Source organism: Lipotes vexillifer, unplaced genomic scaffold, assembly GCF_000442215.2.
Source record: "Lipotes vexillifer unplaced genomic scaffold, Lipotes_vexillifer_v1.1 scaffold1088, whole genome shotgun sequence".
NCBI lineage: Eukaryota > Metazoa > Chordata > Mammalia > Artiodactyla > Lipotidae > Lipotes > Lipotes vexillifer.
This window is the reverse complement of record NW_006779738.1, coordinates 977307-998839: the sequence shown is the minus strand read 5'-3', so window position 1 is coordinate 998839 and position 21533 is coordinate 977307. Positions and strand designations below refer to the sequence as shown.

Sequence of the window (21533 nt, the reverse complement as noted above, 5' to 3'; positions counted from 1 at the left end):
CAGGCTCAGCGGCCATGGCTCACGGGCCCAGCCGCTCTGTGGCATGTGGGATCTTCCCGGACCGGGGCACGAACCCATGTCCCCTGCATCGGCAGGCGGACTCTCAACCACTGTGCCACCAGGGAAGCCCGGCAGTAGGGGATTGGTGAAGGTTTTTGAGGAAGGGAAGCAGCTGGTTTAAACTTGTACTTTAGGAAGATGAATCTGGTCGTGGTGCATAGGATGGGTTGGAATGTAGGGTGACCAGGTACAGTCACCCCGGTGGTCGTGATCTCTTACCTTTGTAGGACACATGATTTTTTACAAAGCATCTTCATATCTGATCCCATTTAACGCGTAAGATAACTCCATGAGATAGGATGAGCAGGTATTGTTATTCTCAGTTTTCATGGATGCAAACTGAAGCTCAGAGAGGATCTCTGATGGCTGGGATGTGTAGTAAGGGCTTGAAGAAAGGGTGGCACTGGGGATGGAAGGTGGGCCCAATGTGAATGCCAATTTTGGTTTTGGGGGGTTCTTTCGGCCATGCCACTTGGCATGTGGAATCTTAGTTCCCCGACCAGGGATCAAACCCATGCCCCCTTTCTGTAGTGGAAGTGTGGAGTCTTAACCACTGGACCACCAGGGAAGTCCATGAATGGCATTTTGGATGCCGGATCTGTAGGGCTTGAGATCTGAGTAGATTCTGGTTATCAGGGCGAGTGAGGAGTCAGATGACACTGAGGTTGTCAGGTCAGGCTTCTGGGAAGGGTGGTGCCATTCACAGAAACAGGGAGATCAGACAGGAAATTTGGCAGGTTTGGATTTGGATAATAGATTGAGGGGCAGGTGGGTATTTTAGGGGACCATCACAGGTGGACACCTTGAAATCTGGGTCTAAGACTGGAGCCAGTGTTTGAGAATTCGAAGGTCGTGGGTGCCTTTGGAGAGTAATTGCGGTAGAGAGGCAGAGGAGGAAGCCACAGTGAGAAGACAGGTTGAGCTAGAGCTGCACGGGGTTGGCGGGGGTAGGGGCCTTTGGAGAGGAATTGCGGTAGAGAGGCAGAGGAGGAAGCCACAGTGAGAAGACAGGTTGAGCTAGAGCTGCACGGGGTTGGCGGGGGTAGGGGGGTGGGGGGGCAGAGTTGGAAGGGAGGAGCAGTGGGAGGTGTGGGTGGAGCTGGTCAAGTGCTCTTCTTTAAGTGCAGAGGGAGCCGAGCTGCAAGAGGATTTTGAGGTGGAGGGGGGTGAATTTGAGGAGCTCCCCAAAGAAGACTCTTTTGTACCGGATTAGGTGAAATCACCTGTGAGTGAAAAGGATGAGAAGGATTTGGTGCCAAAAGCAAGCAGAGGTTTGGGACAGCAGGTGTGGGAAGTGTTGAGAGCGCCGAGAAAAGGTGAACCAAACAAGAGGCTCCATGTTAGGAATTTTCAGTGACTCCAAACAGCATGGTTTTGTGGCTTTCCAGTAGTTCTTGGAGACCATAAAGTAGGATTGGAAGGAGTAGGCCCTTGGGGCTTTTGAGGACCGGGAATTAGGAGAAGTCAAGGGCACAGGGAGAGTTGAGAAGCTCTAGGGTGTTAGGCAGTCATCAGTCCAGAGGTGGAGCAGGGGTGAGGGAAACCCTGTGTGTAGGCTACGTGAGTTCTGGCAGTAGGTGGGAGAGACCGTCAAAGTTAACAGTCTAAATGGCAGTTTGGAATTATTGATGGCTTTCAATTATCAAGCTAAATCTCCTTATTGAGGGGACGCATGCACAGAACCAACAGAGAGCCCTAAAGATGTTCTCCGGCAGGTGGCCTGGCCTTGTTAACACTGGGCTCTTTGCTGCCTGTTTTGCTCATCTTCGAAACAGGAACAACTAGAGCCTACTCTAACCTTGGTGTGGTGCTTTACCAGTGATTCTGTGCTGTGTACAGTGTCCTGTTTCATTACGCATTGTTATTTAATGTAAACATTCTGGGGCAGCATTTTTCAAATGCCTCAAGGTTACAAGCACATGTTTTATGAGCCCCATTTACTCCCTGTTGTGAATTAGTATAATTTAGTCTACACTCCCTCTCCACACACGTTTTCCCCCTTTCATTTTGTAAAGTCCGATTTTCACTTTCTTTAAAGCAGGAATGAAGAAGACCCTGCAGGATGAGATTGACACCATCCTGCGGGAGAGGAAGTCCGATTTTCACGTTCTTTAAAGCAGGAATGAAGAAGACCCTGCAGGATGAGATTGACACCATCCTGCGGGAGAGGATTATGGTGCTTGACGGAGGGATGGGGACCATGATCCAGCGGCACAAGCTGAGTGAAGACGACTTCCGAGGACAAGAATTTAAAGATCACGCCAGGCCCCTGAAAGGCAACAATGACATTTTAAGTATAACTCAGCCCGATGTCATTTACCAAATCCATAAGGTAAAGCACCCCCAGGTTCTTATATTTTCATCCTGTCATTCCGAAAGGCCTTTGGTGTCCTGAGGGCAGACCACTGGGCCAAGTGCTCTGGGGGAGAGAGAAGAAAGGGGTGATTTGTTCAGATAGAGGTGGCTTATTCAGAAAGCAGGTTTTGGGCACCATATAAAAGTCGTATTGAGCATTCAAGATAAGGAAATGAGGAGGGCAGGTTTTCTGCCTTTGAGGCATTTCAACGACAGTGAAAAACCATAAAATCCTGGACAAATTAGGGTTTTTACCTACACTAACTTATTTAAGTCACCACAACAGCCCTGATGAAGTAAAACTGAAAGGTAGTTGTTATTCTCATTTTGTAGATTTGGAAACTGAGCACCTCAGAGTTTAAATAACTTGCCTGACGTTACAGAGGTTTACTGACTTGAAAACCCGTGTTCTTTCATGCCATTTTCCTGTCTTTAATAAAAATGACTGGCCTTGGTCAGGGAACTAAGATCCTGCAAGCTGTGTGGCATGACCCAAAAATAAATAAATAAATAAAAATGGCTAGCCAACATAAAGAAATCAGAAGCAAGTAACTGGGTATTGCTAGACTTTTAAAATTTAAAAATAGTGTAGGACTAAACTGTTTCATAGGTTATCATGGGAATTTCATAGGATTATGACTAGAAGAGATAATAAAGTGATTTAATCTGTTTTTCTGGTCTGGATTCAATTTCAAGGACAAACATATTTACCAGGGAAGTGAGAAAGTCTTATCTTTTGGAGAAGGGCATTGTTATAGGTGTTTCAGACTATTTTTAAAAAATTGAGGCATAATTGACAAAGAACATAGCATTGGTTTCAGGTGTACAACGTCATGATTTGAAATTTGTATATATTGTGAAACGGTCACCATAGTAAGTCTAGCTAACATGCGTTACCCTACACAGTTGCAATTTTTTTTTCCTTGTGATGAGGATTTTTAAGATCTACTTTCTTAGCAACTTTCAAATATACAATACAGTAGTATTAAACATAGTCACCATGTTGTACATTACATCCCCATGACTTATTTATTTTATAACTGGAAGTTTGTACCTTTTGACCCCTTCATCCATTTCCCCTCCCCTCCACCCTCCACCTCTGGCAACCACCTTCCTTCTTTTTTATAGCTCAGTTATATTCCATTGCATATACATATAACATTTCCTTTATTCAGCCATCAGTGGACACTTAGATTGTCTCCATATATTGGTAACTGTAAATAATGCTGCAGTGAACATGGGAGTGCATCTGTCTTTTAGAGTTAGTGTTTTTGTTTTCTTTGGATATTACCCAGAAATAGAGTTGCTGGATCATATAGTAGTTCTATTTTTAATTTTTTGAGGAACGTGCATTCTGTTTTCCATAGTGGCTGCACAAATTTACATTCCTGCCAACAGTGCGAGAGGATTCCCTTTTCTCCACATCCTCGCCAACACTTGTTATTTCTTTGATAATAGGCATTCTGATAGGTGAGAGGTGATATCTTGTGGTTTTAATTTGCATTTTCCCTGATGATTAGTGATGTTGAGCATCTTGTCATGTACCTGTTGGCCATCTGTATGTCTTCTTTGGTAAAATGTCTCTTCAGATCTTCTGCCCATTTTTTTTTTTGGCCGTGCTGCGAGGCATGTAGGATCTTAGTTCCCTGAGCAGGGATTGAACCTGCACCCCCTGCAGTGGAAGTGTGGTGTCTTAACCACTGGACCGCCAGGGAAGTCCCGTCTTCTGCCCATTTTTGAATTGGATTGTTTGGATTTTTTTTTGCTACTGTGTTGTATGAGTTCTTTGTCTATTTTGGATATCCTTATCAGACACATGATTTGCAAATATTTTCTCCCATTCAGTAGGTTGCGTTTTCATTTTGTTGATGGTTTCCCTTGCTATGCAGATGCTTTTTAGTTTGATATAAGTCCCACTTATTTATTTTTTGCTTTTGTTGCCTTTCAGACTCTTCTTAAAGAAAAAAACCTCAAACGAATCAGTGATTAAATGATTCATTGAGGGTGGAAAGGATCCTTCTCTTGGGTGGTCAAGATTTTGTTCTAGATAAGATGCAGAATGGTTTTCATTTGAAGAAGAACTAGGAATGCCTTTCCTTTGGTCATAATGGAAATTGTAGTTACTGGAAGATTTTAAATTGGTCCTTGAAGAGTTTTGGTTCTACGAGTTTTTCTGCGAGGCCTGAGACTATGTAGTCAAATTGTATTATAAAATTCCAGTATATTGTGGATTGGGAATGCCATCATGGGTATGAATTGCTTGGCGTGGTTACAAACATCAGTTCTTATTATGCAGTTGGTGAAATCACCACCCTCCCCCAACCCCGGACATACAGCCCAGCCCATGACGTGTGGCTTTTTCCTTATTCAAGTGGATTATCACTAGAGTATGAGCTTCCTGAGGGCAGGAATTTGGGCCTGCATTTCACTACTGAATCCCTACTGCCTAAAACAGTATCTTGCACATAGTAAGTCAGTAAATTTTTTTTTAAATAAATTTTATTTATTTATTTATTTTTGGCTGCATTGGGTCTTTGTTGCTGCACGCAGGCTTTCACTAGTTGCAGTGAGCGGGGGCTACTCTTCGTTGCGGTGAACGGGCTTCTCATTGCGGTGGCTTCTCTGGCTGTGGAGCACGGGCTCTAGGAGCGCGGGCTTCAGTAGTTGTTGGTCGGGCTCAGTAGTTGTGGCTCACAGGCTCTAGAGCGCAGGCTCCGTAGCTGTGGCACACGGGCTTAGTTGCTCTGCGGCATGTGGGATCTTCCCGGACCAGGGCTCAAACCTTTGTCCCCTGCATTGGCAGGCGGATTCTTAACCACTGTGCCACCAGGGAAGGCCCAGTAAATGTTTTTTGAGGGAACGAATTTTTGTCCTGTGAGTTAGATAGGCATGTAGATAGAACAGCAAGTTTCCCAAGATAGGGACATAAAGCAAAAGTGACTGTAAATACCATAAGGTGTAACCTAGCTGTCCCATTCGTGGGGGAATATTGACTAGCTGGAGTTCTCTGGATATAGAGACTGTGTCATGTTCATGGATGAGGAAGGGAAAAAGACTGGGTTATTTTCACACTTAGTTATTTCTAGTGGAGTTACTGACCATAGAGCTGATCCCCTGATACTTAATTTTAATGGAATGGCCAGGTCCTATTTGAAGTGCAAGTGTCTGACACTAAGCTTTTTTGATTGTAATGTAAGTGCCTGACATTAAGCTTTTGGTTGCGGAGGCATCGTTTCAGAGGCATCCATGTCAATAAACACCCTGCCAGCTGTGTGACACATCTGCTAGCTAAACAGCCAGATCAGGAACCAGGCTTCCCCCAGCCATGAAATTCCTTTTTTAGAAAGCCCTGGGTAACCTCGATGAATTACCCTGCTTTTTCCTTCCTGAGCCCTAATTTCTGCTCTTAGGTTTTAAGTTCTCCAATAAAGAGTGAACCCACAAAACCCTAGGCACCCCTGCATTGACCCCAATAAAAGCAGAACCCCCGGTTTTCTCCGTCATTCCTGCCCAACCCCCGCCTTCCCCCAGCTACCTCACTGTATGGCCCGGGCATGCCTGTGAGTAATAAACCTTGTTTTTTTCAAAAGTTCCCTGATGGTTGTTGCTGAGGTGAGTCTTATAATAAGAACCAGTAGCGCCAGTGTAGCTGTGGCATTGGCTCGGTCCTGGCTCAGCACAGGCGGTAAGGGCCTATGTGAGTGCATCAGGCATTCCTAGCCCATCACTGTTGATAGGCTGAGACCAACAGGAACCAATATTTAAAACACCTGTTGGTAGCCTGTGGCCTTGCTGTCATTAATGGCCTCCTTTAATCTTGACAGCTTTCTATTGGTTCATGGGAAAACTAAGGAGAAATTAAGTAGCTTGCCTATATCACCCGTGTTTTAAATTGGTGAGAATAGGCTTGGAATCTCAGGGGTGTCATATCCGGAGCCCATGAGTGGGATATTGTTCTGGGAAAGAAGGTGGAGAGAAAGGGTGAAGAGCTAGAAGAAATACCTTTTAAACTTTATATTATTTAAAATTTTAAATCTACACACAATTGGAGAAAATAATAACTAGGAATTTAGAAATATTTTTTCTCTAATTATAAAGACAATACGTGTTCATTGTTACAAAAATAAAATGTCTAGCTAGATGCTATAGAAAGCATAAAGGAGAAAATTAAAACCACCTGTAATATTGATACCAAGACATAATTGCCATTCACATATTTTAATTTATATTTCAGTCTAGTTTTCTGTGTTTGGATTTTTAAAATTAAATTGGGAATATTATTGCTTCATACTATTTTATAATTCGCATTTTTTACTTAATACCATGAGCATTAAATATCCTGAGACATGGTTTTAATAACTTCATAATAATCTATTCTACATATATATCATCATTTACTTAACCTTATTCTTAGGCATTAAGGTTGTTTTCAGTTTTTCTTGCTCTTTGTTGAAAAACTAAATTTTAATTTGTTCTTATAAAACAGAACCCACAGATAAGAATAAATTCCCTTTTAACCACTACTCCAAATTTCTATTTTTTCCCCAGAGATAACCACTTATACTAGTTGATGTATGTCTTTCCAGATCATTTGTTATGTATTTATGTATATGTATATATTACGTATGTACGTGTATACATATAGATATCTGTAGAAAACTCAGTACTATTTGTGTGTATGTATGTTTTAAACTTAATGGTGTCATGGTTCACCTATCAGTCAATTTTGTTTTTCTACTCAATACTTTTGGAGATTTTCCGTGTTAATGTATGTAGATATATGTGCACACTGTTTTTTAGCTGCCACATAGCATGTAATGAAATGGACATATTATAGTTTATTTAGTCATTTCCCTAGTGATAGATAGTTGGGATGTTTGTGACTTATTATAAATGTGTGAATCTTGGTTTTCATTTCCCAGCTCTTCTGCAAACAGTGTCCATCTGCTTAGGTGGGGTTGGGCTTACTCACTATTGGAAAATCAAGAGATTCCAGAATTTTCATCGGATTGAGGTTGAGGTGGTGTCCAAAGAGTGAAACAAGGCAGAAATGTTTCAAACAGGGAGAACCGGAGGGCACCGAGGTCCTCAGGGTTTCGTAAGGGTGCAGATGTGGCTCAGAGGGACCAGGAGCTGTGCCCTGAAACAACAGTGGTCAGAATCAAGACTGCAGAGATAGTGCCCTTCTCAGTGGGGTTCTGACTATGCTGAAGTAGAGAGCTGGCAAAGGAACAGAAGGAATGTTCCTTGGCCATCGTGTGCCAGAAGCTTGGTGTGTGATCTGTACCATCATCTGGCCACCCGGTGAAGTAGGGTTATACTATTTTCAAATGAGGAAACTGAAACTCAGAGTTTAAGGAACTTGACTCAATTCACACCGCAAGTGAACTTTGTCTGAATTCAAGTTCTGTGTTTATTTATTCGTATCACAGGCCTTTCTATGAAATCCTTATGTCTTTTTGCATCCCCAGCCTCTATCTAGTACAGTGCCTTGCACTTAGTAAGTGGTCAAAAGATGTTTGGTGGCCTTGGTGAGGAAAAGATTAGTTTATTGTTGGGGGACAGGGATTCTAAAACTCATAGCATTGACATTACTTTCTCTTGTGGCAGGATTACTTGCTGGCTGGGGCAGATATCATTGAAACAAATACTTTTAGCAGCACTGCTATTGCCCAAGCTGACTATGGCCTCGAACACTTGGTAAGGATTTCATTTTTCCTTGTATCTAAGATATTCATGAGCGTTTGCTGCACTGGTAATTGCTAGTGAGAAAACCAGTCAAAGCTGCAGAGTCAAGCTAATGCCTAGTTATCTGTTATTTGTGGTCAGATGGGGAAAATGGTTAGAATGGCTTCTGCTTATAAACACAACAGCCCATTCATTTTCTAGCTGGTTTCTTTATGGGCAAGTAATAATCAAATAAAAACGATACTCATTATGCAGTGACTGAATAACAGCATAATGATTGGCCATGTGCGCAGTTCTGTGAAGCCTTTTTAAGTTGGGTGACAGATTTGGTTTCCTTTCTTAAAAAAATTGTGGAAAAATACACGTAACATAAAATTTACTATTTTAACCAATTTTAAGTGTACAGTTCAGTGTCATTAAGTACATTCACATTGTTGTGCTACCGTTACCACCATCTGTCCGTGGAACTCTTTTCACCTTGTAGAACTTAAACTCTGTACCCATTAAACAATAATTCCCAATTTTCCCTTCCACCTCAGCCCTTACAAACCACCGTTCTACTTTCTGTTTCTATGAATTTAACTCCCCTAGCTACCTTATATGAGTGGATCATACAGTTTTTGTCCTTTTGTGACTTATCTTGTTTCACTTAGTTTAATGTCCCCAAGGTTCACTGATATTGTAGCATGTATCAGAATATCGTACTCTTTCGAGGTTGAATAATATTCCACTGTATGGATATACCACATTTTGTTTATTCATTCATCCACTGAGGAACATGGGCTGATTCCACCTTATGGCTACTGTGAACAATGTTACTATGAGCACGGTGTACAGATAATCTGTTCTTCATCCCTGCTTTCATTTCCTTTGAGTATCTATACATAACCAGAAGTAGAGCTGCCGAATTGTACACTAATTCAATGTTTAATTTTTTGCAAAACCACCATACTGTTTTCCACAGTGGCTGCATCATTTTGTGTACCCACCAATAGTGTACAAGGTTTCCAGTTTTTACACATCTTTGCCAGCATTTGTTCTGTTTCTGTTTTTGTTTTTTCCTGATAGTAGGCATCCTAGTGGGTGTGGGGTAAAGGATTTCATTTCTTTTTAGTCAACAGGATGCTTCCATATTCAAGTTTTGTAAACTGTTAATGATGAAAATATATGGTAGATGCTGAGCTCCCCATTTCTGGGTGGGAGGTCCCCATTTCTGGGTGGGATTTTTCCAGAACTTGCCTCTGTGTTCATGCACATAGTCCTGAGTTCTCTGACACTGTTTTCCCTCATGGTGATGGGGCTTTGTGAAATCACTTGCCTTGTGGGTTATCAAGGGAATTATTTGAGGGCAGCAGTTGGCAAACATTTTCCGTTAAGGACCAGACAGTAAATATTTTAAGCTTTGTTGGCTAGTACTGTCTCTTTTGCAACTACTCAACGCTAGCATTATAGTGCAAAAGCAGCAACAGACAATACGTAAATGAATGGGCTTGAGTGTTTTCCGATAAAACTTGCTGGCACTACTTTGTATGTTTCTGCATGCTTGCTTTATTTCCTAGTGAGAGGGTTCATGGCCCTTCTCCAAATTCTCAAGCGTTTCATAATCTACAAAAACTTGAGACCCACTGATTGCCACCATTGTACGGTATAGGAAGCCAGGACCTGGAGGAGTTCCTAAGGGAACCACCTGGGCAGGTAGTGACAGAGCTGGTTTTAGAACCCAGGTCTTCTGTCTCTGAAGCCCCTGCTTTTTCCATACTATGCTTTTTTCTAACTCTCAGAATATTTCACTACATTAGCTTATTCTGACATGCCAGGCGTCCAGGGATTGCCCTTTTTGCCAGCTGGCTCATGGTTCTGTGGAAGACCGTAAAAGCAGTTCCCAAAGACTCTTGCCTTTCCTGTCGCCCTCAAGGCTGGGGCCGCTGGTAGGCCTTTTTGACTAAGATTTCATTCAGACCTCAAACTAATTCACTCCACCTTTCCTTACTGAATAAAACTGTGCTGTAGAAGGTCATGAATTCCTTATTTATTTTATGGAGGGAAAGAAGGACAAACTGACATTTGCAGTTGATGTGTTAGGCCTACAGGATGAACAAGTGCTCTGCGGGAGTGGCCAGAAAAGCAGCTGAGGAGATAACTCTCCAGACAGGTAAGGAACAGTTTTCTCCTTTTTTTTTTTTTTTTTAACAAAGATGTTTCCTTTGACATCCTCAGCTATAATATACTGTCCTTACTGCCCTTTTTCCTTTTGCGACAGTTGGCCTACAGCAGCACTGCAGACACCATCACGTACTTGTTTGTAGGTTACTTCTCTGCAGTTTCATAGTCAAGCATTCGGTGTCCCTCTGAATTGACTCTGTTTCCTTGGGCGTTGGGCTCAGGGTTTACGCTGTGTTTACTCTGCTGGGTGTTTTATCCTAACTTTGTAGCTAGAACTATGACTTCCTTGTACATTTACAGCTAAAATGATTTGTTTCCCTTTGGAAGTACGTCTTTTGGTTATTGAGGCACAGCTGTTTTGGTTACATTGGTGATCATTAAGATATTTGATCTTCTCCCTTGAAAGCTTCCCTCATCCCTGTGATTTTGCCTTATTTAGGTAAAGAGAGATTGTCTTTTGAGTGTCTTCTACTTCATACCACTAGTGTCTTTGAAGGCGCTGTGTAGCACACAAAGAGGGTGGCATGAGAATCAGTCTTACTGGGATTTGAAAAGTGCCTCCCTGAAATAACTAGCCTCCTGGCTGGCTGCCATAGAACACTTGGGTACCAGCTGCAGGGGAGGCTTTGAGGGTGGGAAAGGAATGGAAGAAATACCTGCCCCTTAAGATTTGGAAACGTGAAATTATTGCCAACAGGGAAGAAGTAAAGCAAAATTGTTGGGAAGTTAGACACAGCATACTAATGAAGACTGAAGCAATTTATAGGAGCTCCGTTTCTGAGAGATAATGTTGAAATCGGAAGGGCATAGACTGTTGCCCCAACAAAGTCACAGGTCAGAGGCTATCAAACCAGCTAAAGCAGGGAAAGACAAGGACGTTTTTCTTACACCCACGTTATTGTTCAGCTTTGGGGAAGATAAAGAATATCGGGGCTTGTAAGCTGTTCAAAGCCTGGGCTATCAGCTAGTGGGTAGTTTGCTCCAGTTAGATGGTAAAGCATAACCACCTGGTTAAAACCACCAAAGGTGATGAGCACTACGGCCCTGCCCTGTGTTCCCATATGTAAGGAACACAATATCTCCGGCTCCTTTAGAAGCACCTAGACTCTAGCCTAGAGGAAAGCTTATTAAAACATTCATGAAAGAGTTTTAATGTGAGATTTGATCTGCTTCATACTTGAATTTCAGGCTTTATAATTGTTAATCGTGATTTAATATTTTCCCCCAGCAAAGGCCCTGCAGTACAGCAGTGGAGAGCATTTCAAGATCAATGCTACTGTGAAGAACTTTTGCAAAACCTATGTTCACGACCTTCAGAGTTTCTTAAGAGTAGGGAGAGAGAGCATTTGTCCAAGCCTAGCTATGGTGATAGAAAAGGATTACTAACTGAAATTCTTTGAAGCCACATGTGTGAGAATTCAGAGTTTTTTGGGTTGGCTTGGTGGTAACATGTGCACATACTTTATATTTCACAATTTCCTCAGTGGGATCCAGGACAGCCTCATAATCAAACATCTGTTTGCAGTAAAATCTGTGAATCGTCCACTAAGTGAGGTAAAGACTATAAATAGCCTCTTGTAGTTTAGGAGAGGTCAAGTTTTGTTGTCAAATGAATTAAGGAAGAAAGTGGGGCTTTTGTGCTTTTTGGATTTCAGAGTTAGGGACAAAGGATCGTATACCTGTGTTCTAGGGGAAATCTGATAGCGTATTAACTTATGAGCTGTTTAGAGAGTTCACACTTGTTTTTCTTTTCCTACAGGAATTAAGAGGTATGTGGCAGGAGCTCTGGGTCCAACTAACAAGACACTCTCTGTGTCCCCATCTGTGGAAAGACCAGATTACAGGAACATCAGTGAGTATGAGATATAATTATTGACCTTGGGCAAGTACCTCTGTGTTTCAGTAATCTATAAATCTGTAAAATGGGCCCAATACCAGCATCTACTTAAGGATTATTGTGACTTAAGGGCTTACAGCAGTCCCTGGAATGTAGTAGACATTAAAATAAAAAGTGAGCTAGTATTAGTCATAGTATTAGTATTACGCATTTTGAGCCTGCTTTCAGAGGTGCATGTTGTTGTGTTTGGGCTTCTTTATGAGCTGCGGAAGTGAAACCAATCAAAATAAAACTTTAAACTGAGACGTTGAGCAAATATAGATACCAGGTCTTGGTCAGTTATAGAATAACCCACTAGACTCCCACTTTATTTATCAGAAAGCAGTCTAAGCTATATATGCATACTAGCATTGTAAACGTTGTAAACCACCATCTATAAGCATACTTGCATTGAGAGTGTATGAAAAGTCTAGAAATCTAGGTCAATTTCTTAAGCATCAGACTACAAAAAAACAAAAAGTATTAAATGATCAGAGCAGAATAGTAATGATGCTATGAGTGGTAATGAGTTCTGTGTAGAAGACAAGTTCAGGCAAATGTGGATTGTAGGTTTTGGTGACAGATACCACACTTTTCCACCGGGGGTTGCTCATTCTGGGCTGACGTGTGGCAGTGACGTTTCCTGTCTCTTCTGCTGAATAGGATGAAGTAGGCTTCTCTATTGAATATATGAGCATCTTTTCTTTCTTGGGTGAGAGATCTAATGGGGAGAGGGGTGACCTCTCAGATGGAAGTAGACAAGACGTTTCTAACAAAAATTTTACCTAGGAGTGATTAGACACTTTGTGTTTGAGAGTGAAATTGTCCCCCAGGCAGGTTTCTTCTCTGACAGAGTTGGTGTCAGAGGGCAGGAGCAAAATCTACAGGACTGCAGACTTTTACCCTAGAGGGCGTGAGAGAATGTGATGCAACCGGTGTTGTATCCAGATCAGTGTGACACGTTTCTCCTGTTGTTCCTCACACTCATCCCTGAATTGATTAACACCATCCCCGGAAAGATCTATGTTAAAGATCTTAAAAGTAAGAGCCAGGGCTCAAGAAATCATACACCTCTCCACCTAGCCACTCATTCTCGGCTCACACATGGGAAGTGAGCCCGTGTGCTAAGTGTTTAGGAGCATCTGTGTTCAATTTGCTGGTTCAACTTCCATCACTGCCATGTTTCTTACAAAAGGTGGTGTTGCCCTTAAATTATGCATTATAAACCAGCAGTGGTCAGTTCACCTGGCACCAGGCCTGAACTCAGCGTGTCCTGGGCTTTCAGAGGATGTCCATGATTAATATCCTGGGTGTGGTTTGTTTTTTGCAGCGTTTGATGAACTCGTTGAAGCATACAGAGAGCAGGCCAAAGGGCTTCTGGATGGTGGGGTTGATATCTTACTCATTGAAACTATTTTTGATACTGCCAATGCCAAGGTGAGTTAAAGGAGAAGAAAGGGGCTGGGCTGGGGGCTGGGCTGCATGCCCTAATGTAGGGAGGAGACTGTAATAGCCATTATTAAAGTTAAAGCAAATTCCTTGATTCCATTTTCTTCTTTTTTTTTTTTTTACATCTTTGTTGGAGTATAATTGCTTTACAATGGTGTGTTAGTTTCTGCTTTATAACAAAGTGAATCAGTTATACATATACATATGTTCCCATATCTATTCCCTCTTGCGTCTCCCTCCCTCCCACCCTCCCTATCCCACCCCTCCAGGTAGTCACAAAGCACCGAGCCGATATCCTTGTGCCGTGTGGCTGCTTCCCACTAGCTATCTACCTTACGTTTGTTAGTGTATATATGTCCATGCCTCTCTCTCGCCCTGTCACAGCTCACCCTTCCCCCTCCCCATATCCTCAAGTCCGTTCTCCAGTAGGTCTGTGTCTTTATTCCTGTCTTACCCCTAGGTTCTTCATGACATTTTCTTTTTCTTAAATTCCATATATATGTGTTAGTATATGGTATTTGTCTTTCTCTTTCTGACTTACTTCACTCTGTATGACAGACTCTAGATCTATCCACCTCATTACAAATAGCTCAATTTCGTTTCTTTTTATGGCTGAGTAATATTCCATTGTATATATGTGCCACATCTTCTTTATCCATTCATCCGACGACGGGCACTTAGGTTGTTTCCATCTCCGGGCTATTGTAAATAGAGCTGCAATGAACATTTTGGTACATGACTCTTTCTGAATTCTGGTTTCCTCAGGGTATATACCTAGTAGTGGGATTGCTGGGTCATATGGTAGTTCTATTTGTAGTTTTTTAAGGAACCTCCATACTGTTCTCCATAGTGGCTGAACCAATTCACATTCCCACCAGCAGTGCAAGAGTGTTCCCTTTTCTCCACACCCTCTCCAGCATTTATTGTTTCTAGATTTTTTGATGATGGCCATTCTGACTGGTGTGAGATGATATCTCATTGTAGTTTTGATTTGCATTTCTCTAATGATTAATGATGTTGAGCATTCTTTCATGTGTTTGTTGGCAGTCTGTATATCTTCTTTGGAGAAATGTCTATTTAGGTCCTCTGCCCATTTTTGGATTGGGTTGTTTGTTTTTTTGTTATTGAGCTGCATGAGCTGCTCGTAAATTTTGGAGATTAATCCTTTGTCAGTTGCTTCATTTGCAAATATTTCCTCCCATACTGAGGGTTTTCTTTTGGTCTTCTTTATGGTTTCCTTTGCTGTGCAAAAGCTTTGAAGATTCATTAGGTCCCATTTGTTTATTTTTGTTTTTATTTCCATTTCTCTGGGAGGTGAGTCAAAAAGGATCTTGCTGTGATTTATGTCATAGAGTGTTCTGCCTATGTTTTCCTCTAAGAGTTTGATAGTTTCTGGCCTTACATTTAGGTCTTTAATCCATTTTGAGCTTACTTTTGTGTATGGTGTTAGGGAGTGATCTAATCTTATATTTTTACATGTACCTGTCCAGTTTTCCCAGCACCACTTATTGAAGAGGCTGTCCTTTCTCCACTGTACATTCTTGCCTCCTTTATCAAAGATAAGGTGACCATATGTGCATGGGTTTATCTCTGGGCTTTCTATCCTATTCCATTGATCTATCTTTCTGTTTTTGTGCCAGTACCATACTGTCTTGATTACTGTAGCTTTGTAGTATAGTCTGAAGTCAGGCAGCCTGATTCCTCCAGCTCCATTTTTTGTTCTCAAGATTGCTTTGGCTATTCGGGGTCTTTTGTGTTTCCATACAAATTGTGAAATTTTTTGTTCCAGTTCTGTGAAAAATGCCAGTGGTAGTTTGATAGGTATTGCATTGAATCTGTAGATTGCTTTGGGTAGTAGAGTCATTTTCACAATGTTGATTCTTCCAATCCAAGAGCATGGTATATCTCTCCATCTATTTGTATCCTTAATTTCTTTCATCAGTGTCTTATAATTTTCTGCATACAGGTCTCTTGTCTCCTGAGGTAGGTTTATTCCTAGATATTTTATTCTTTTTGTTGCAGTGGGAAATGGGAGTGTTTTCTTGATTTCACTTTCAGATTTTTGATCATTAGTGTATAGGAATGCCAGAGATTTCTGTGCATTAATTTTGTATCCGGCTACTTTACCAAATTCATTGATTAGCTCTAGTAGTTTTCTGGTAGCATCTTTAGGATTCTCCATGTATAGTGTCATGTCATCTGCAAACAGTGACCGCTTTACTTCTTCTTTTCCGATTTGGATTCCTTTTATTTCCTTTTCTTCTTTCATTGCTGTGGCTAAAACTTCCAAAACTATGTTGAATAAGAGTGGTGAGAGTGGGCAACCTTGTCTTGTTCCTGATCTTAGTGGAAATGGTTTCAGTTTTTCACCATTGAGGATGATGTTGGCTGTGGGTTTGTCATATATGGCCTTTATTATGTTGAGGAAAGTTCCCTCTATGCCTACTTTCTGGAGGTTTTTTATCATAAATGGGTGTTGAATTTTTTCAAAAGCTTTCTCTGCATCTATTGAGATGACCATATGGTTTTTCTCCTTCAATTTGTTAATATGGTGTATCACATTGATTGATTTGCGTATATTGAAGAGTCCTTGCATTCCTGGAATAAATCCCATTCGATCATGGTGTATGATCCTTTTAATGTGCTGTTGGATTCTGTTTGCTAATACTTTGTTGAGGATTTTTGCATCTATGTTCATCAGTGATATTGGCCTGCAGTTTTCTTTCTTTGTGACATCCTTGTCTGGTTTTGGTATCAGGGTGATGGTGGCCTCGTAGAATGAGTTTGGGAGCGTTCCTCCCTCTGCTATATTTTGGAAGAGTTTGAGAAGGATAGGTGTTAGTTCTTCTCTAAGTATTTGATAGAATTCGCCTGTGAAGCCATCTGGTCCTGGGCTTTTGTTTGTTGGAAGATTTTTAATCACAGTTTCAATTTCAGTGTTTGTGATTGGTCTGTTCATATTTTCTATTTCTTCCTGATTCAGTCTTGGCAGTTTGTGCATTTCTAAGAATTTGTCCATTTCTTCCAGATTGTCCATTTTATTGGCATAGAGTTGCTTGTAGTAATCCCTCATGATCTTTTGTATTTCTGCAGTGTCAGTTGTTACTTCTCCTTTTTCATTTCTAATTCTGTTGATTTGAGTCTTCTCCCTTTTTTCTTTTTTTTTTTTTGCGGTACGCGGGCCTGTTACTGCTGTGGCCTCTCCCACTGCGGAGCACAGGCTCCGGACGTACAGGCTCAGCGGCCACGGCTCAGGGGCCCAGCCACTCCGTGGCATGTGGGATCTTCCTGGACCGGGGCACGAACCCGTGTCCCCTGCATCAGCAGGTGGACTGTTAACCACTGTGCCACCAGGGAAGCCCCTTCGAGATGTTTCCTGCTTCTTAAGGTGGGCTTGTATTGCTATAAACTTCCCTCTTAGAACTGCTTTTGCTGCATCCCATAGGTTTTGGGTCGTTGTATCTCCATTGTCATTTGTTTCTAGGTATTTTTTAATTTCCTCTTTGATTTCTTCAGTGATCACTTCGTTATTAAGTAGTGTATTGTTTAGCCTCCATGTGTTTGTATTTTTTACAGATCTTTTCCTATAATTGATATCTAGTCTCATGGCGTTGTGGTCGGAAAAGATACTTGATACAATTTCAATTTTCTTAAATTTACCAAGGCTTGATTTGTGACCCAAGATATGATCTATCCTGGAGAATGTTCCATGAGCACTTGAGAAAAATGTGTATTCTGTTGTTTTTGGATGGAGTGTCCTATAAATATCAATTAAGTCCATCCTGTTTAATGTATCATTTAAAGCTTGTGTTTCCTTATTTATTTTCATTTTGGATGATCTGTCCATTGGTGAAAGTGGGGTGTTGAAGTCCCCTACTATGAATGTGTTACTGTCGATTTCCCCTTTTATGGCTGCTAGTTTTTGCCTTATGTATTGAGGTGCTCCTATGTTGGGTGCATAAATATTTACAATTGTTATATCTTCTTCTTGGATCGATCCCTTAATCATTATGTAGTGTCCTTCTTTGTCTCTTCTGATAGTCCTTATTTTAAAGTCTATTTTGTCTGATATGAGAATTGCTACTCCAGCTTTCTTTTGGTTTCCATTTGCATGGAATATCTTTTTCCATCCCCTTACTTTCAGTCTGTATGTGTCTCTAGGTCTGAAGTGGGTCTCTTGTAGACAGCATATATATGGGTCTTGTTTTTGTATCCATTCAGCCAATCTGTGTCTTTTGGTGGGAGCATTTAGTCCATTTACATTTAAGGTAATTATCGATATGTATGTTCCTATTCCCATTTTCTAAATTGTTTTGGGTTCGTTATTATAGGACTTTTCCTTCTCTTGTGTTTTTGTCTAGAGAAGTTCCTTTAGCATTTGTTGTAAAGCTGGTTTGGTGGTGCTGAACTCTCTCAGCTTTTGCTTGTCTGTAAAGGTTTTAATTTCTCCATCAAATCTGAATGAGATCCTTGCTGGGTAGAGTAATCTTGGTTGCAGGTTTTTCTCCTTCATCACTTTCAGTATGTCCTGCCACTCCCTTCTGGCTTGTAGAGTTTCTGCTGAGAGATCAGCTGCATCGGCAGGCGGACTCTCAAGCACTGCGCCACCAGGGAAGCCCCCTTGCTGCTTTTAATATGTTTTCTTTGTATTTAATTTTTGACAGTTTGATTAATATGTTCTTGGCGTGTTTCTCCTTGGATTTATCCTGTATGGGACTCTCTGTGCTTCCTGGACTTGATTAACTATTTCCTTTCCCATATTAGGGAAGTTTTCAACTATAATCTCTTCAAATATTTTCTCAGTCCCTTTCTTTTTCTCTTCTTCTTCTGGAACCCCTATAATTCGAATGTTGGTGCGTTTAATGTTGTCTCAGAGGTCTCTGAGACTGTTCTCAGTTCTTTTCATTCATTTTTCTTTATTCTGCTCTGAAGTAGTTATTTCCACTATTTTATCTTCCAGGTCACTTATCTGTTCTTCTGCCTCAGTTATTCTGCTATTGATCCCTTCTAGAGTATTTTTCATTTCATTGAGTGTGTTGTTCATCGTTGCTTGTTTCATCTTTAGTTCTTCTAGGTCCTTGTTAAATGTTTCTTGCATTTTCTCTATTGTATTTCCAAAATTTTGGATCATCTTTAGTATCATTATTCTGAATTCTTTTTCAGGTAGACTGCCTATTTTCTCTTCATTTGTTAGGTCTGGTGGGTTTTTATCTTGCTCCTTCATCTGCTGTGTGTTTTTCTGTCTTCTCATTTTGCTTATCTTACCGTGTTTGGGGTCTCCTTTTTGCAGGCTGCAGGTTCGTAGTTCCCGTTGTGTTTGGTGTCTGTCCCCAGTGGCTAAAGTTGGTTCAGTGGGTTGTGTAGGCTTCCTGGTGGAGGGGACTAGTGGCTGTGTTGTGGTGTATGAGGCTAGATCTTGTCTCTCTAGTGGGCAGGTCCACGTCTGGTGGTGTGTTTTGGGGTGTCTGTGGACTTATTATGATTTTAGGCAGCCTCTCTGCTAATGGGTGGGGTTGTGTTCCTGTCTTGCTAGTTGTTTGGCATAGGGTGTCCAGCACTGTAGCTTGCTGGTCGTTGAGTGAAGCTGGGTGTTGGTGTTGAGATGGAGACCGCTGGGAGATTTTCACCGTTTGATATTATGTGGAGCTGGGAGGTCTCTTGTGGACCAGTGTCCTGAATTTGATTCTCCCACCTCATAGGCACAGCAGTGACTCCTGGCTGCAGCACCAAGAGCCTTTCATCCACACGGCTCAGAGTAAAAGGGAGAAAAAGTAGAAAGAAAGAAAGAAAGAAAGAGAGAGAGAGAGAGAGAGAGGGAGAGAGAGAGAGAAAGAGAGAGAGAGAGGGAGAGAGGAAGGGAGGGAGGAAGGGAGGAAGGAAGGGAGGAAGGGAGGAAGGAAGGAAGAAAAAGAAAGAAAGAAAGAAAGAAAAAGAAAGGGAGAAAAAGAAAGAAAGGAAGGAAGGAAGGAAGAAAGAAAGGGAAAATAAAGTAAGGTAAAGTAAAATAAAGTTATTAAAAATAATTATTAAGAAAAAAAATTTTTTTTTAAGTAAAAACAAAAACGGATGGATAGAACTGTAGGACAAGTGGTGAAAGCAGAGCTATACAAAATCTCACACAGACGCGTACACATACACACTCACAAAAAGAGGAAAAGGGGAAAAAATAATAAATCTTGCTCTCAAAGTCCACCTCCTCAATTTGGGATGATTTGTCTATTCAGTTATTCCATAGATGCAGGGTACATCAAGTTGATTGCGGAGATTTAATCCGCTGCTTCTGAGGCTTCTGGGAGAGATTTCCCTTTCTCGTTGTTCGCACAGCTGCGGGATTTCAGCTTTGGATTTGGCCCCTCCTCTGCGTGTAGGTCAGCGGAGGGCGTCTGTTCTTCGCTCAGACAGGACGGGGTTAAAGGAGCAGCTGATTCGGGGGCTCTGGCTCACTCGGGCCGGGGGGAGGGAGGGGTACGGATGCGGGGCGACCCTGCGGCGGCAGAGGCCGGCGTGACGTTACACCAGCCTGAGGCGCGATGCGTTCTCCCGGGGAAGTTGTTCCTGGATCCTGGGACCCTGGCAGTGGCGGGCTGCACAGTCTCCTCGGAAGGGAGGTGTGGAGAGTGACCTGTGCTCGCACACAGGCTTCTTGTTGGCGGCAGCAGCAGCCTTAGCATCTCATGCCTGTCTGTGGGGTCTGCGCTTTTAGCCGCGGCTCGCGCCCGTCTCTGGAGCTCCTTTAAGCAGCGTTCTTAATCCTCTCCTCGCGCCCCAGGAAACAAAGAGGCAAGAGAAAGTCTCCTGCCTCTTCGGCAGCTCCAGACTTCTCCCCGGACTCCCTCCCGGCCAGCCGTGGCGCACTAACCCCTTCAGGCTGTGCTCACGCCGCCAGCCCCAGTCCTCTCCCTGCGCTCCGACTGAAGCCTGAGCCTCGGCTCCCAGCCCCGCCGGCCCTGGCGGGTGAGCAGACAAGCCTGTCGGGCTGGTGAGTGCCGGTCGGCCCCGATCCTCTGTGCGGGAATCTCTCCGCTTTGCCCTCCGCGCCCCTGTTGCTGCGCTCTCCTCCGTGGCTCCGAAGCTCCCCTCCTCCGCCGCTCGCAGTCTCGGCCCGCGAAGGGGCTTCTAGTGTGTGGAAACCTTTCCTCCTTCACGGCTCCCTCCCACTGGTGCAGGTCCCGTCCCTATTCTTAATTTATTTTATTTAATTTTGCTGTGTTGGGTTTTCGTTTCTGTGCGAGGGCTTTCTCTAGTTGTGGCAAGCGGGGGCCACCCTTCATCATGGTGCACAGGGCTCTCACTGTTTCGGCCTCTCTTGTTGTGGAGCACAGGCTCCAGACGCGCAGGCACAGTAGTTGTGGCCCACGGGCCTAGTTGCTCCACGGCATGTGGGATCCTCCCAGACCAGGGCTCGAGCCCGTGTCCCCTGCATTAGCAGGCAGACTCTCAACCACTGCGCCACCAGGCAAGCCCCCGTCCCTCTTCTTTGGTCTCTTTATTCTTTTTTCTTTGGCCCTACCCAGGTACGTGGGGAGTTTCTTGCCTTTCGGGAGGTCTGAGGTCTTCTGCCAGCATTCAGTAGATGTTCTGTAGGAGTTGTTCCATGTGTAGATGTATTTCTGGTGTATCTGTGGGGAGGAAGGTGATCTCCGCGTCTTACTCTTCCGCCATCTTCTTCGCCAAGCCCATTTTATTCTTGAATATTTTTAACTGAGTCCAGTAGAATGAAGGAAACTTCAAAAGGTTATGTTTCTAACTTTTAAAAAATGTGTTTTTAATTATGAAAGTAAATATTTTCATATATAGCTACTATATGTACGTAGATGCATAGGTAATAAATATATATGCATGGTTCTAAAATTCAGAAGACACAGAAATGGGAATTCCCTGGCAGTCCAGTGCTTAGGACTTGTCACTTTCACTACCAAGGATCCGGGTCCCATCCCTGGTT

At 42.5% G+C, this 21533-nt stretch overlaps 1 protein-coding gene across 2 annotated transcripts in view; it reads left to right on the top strand.

Annotated features, from left to right (window-relative positions):
- MTR (5-methyltetrahydrofolate-homocysteine methyltransferase) overlaps nucleotides 1-21533 on the top strand; it is a 118045-nt gene that overhangs the window by 6996 nt on the left and 89516 nt on the right. For both annotated transcript variants that reach the window (XM_007452934.1, XM_007452933.1), the window contains exons 2-6: nucleotides 2178-2392; nucleotides 8026-8115; nucleotides 10186-10255; nucleotides 12026-12118; nucleotides 13473-13579. In XM_007452934.1, coding sequence (XP_007452996.1) covers nucleotides 2178-2392; nucleotides 8026-8115; nucleotides 10186-10255; nucleotides 12026-12118; nucleotides 13473-13579 — 575 coding nt within the window. The remainder of the gene's footprint in view (nucleotides 1-2177; nucleotides 2393-8025; nucleotides 8116-10185; nucleotides 10256-12025; nucleotides 12119-13472; nucleotides 13580-21533) is intronic.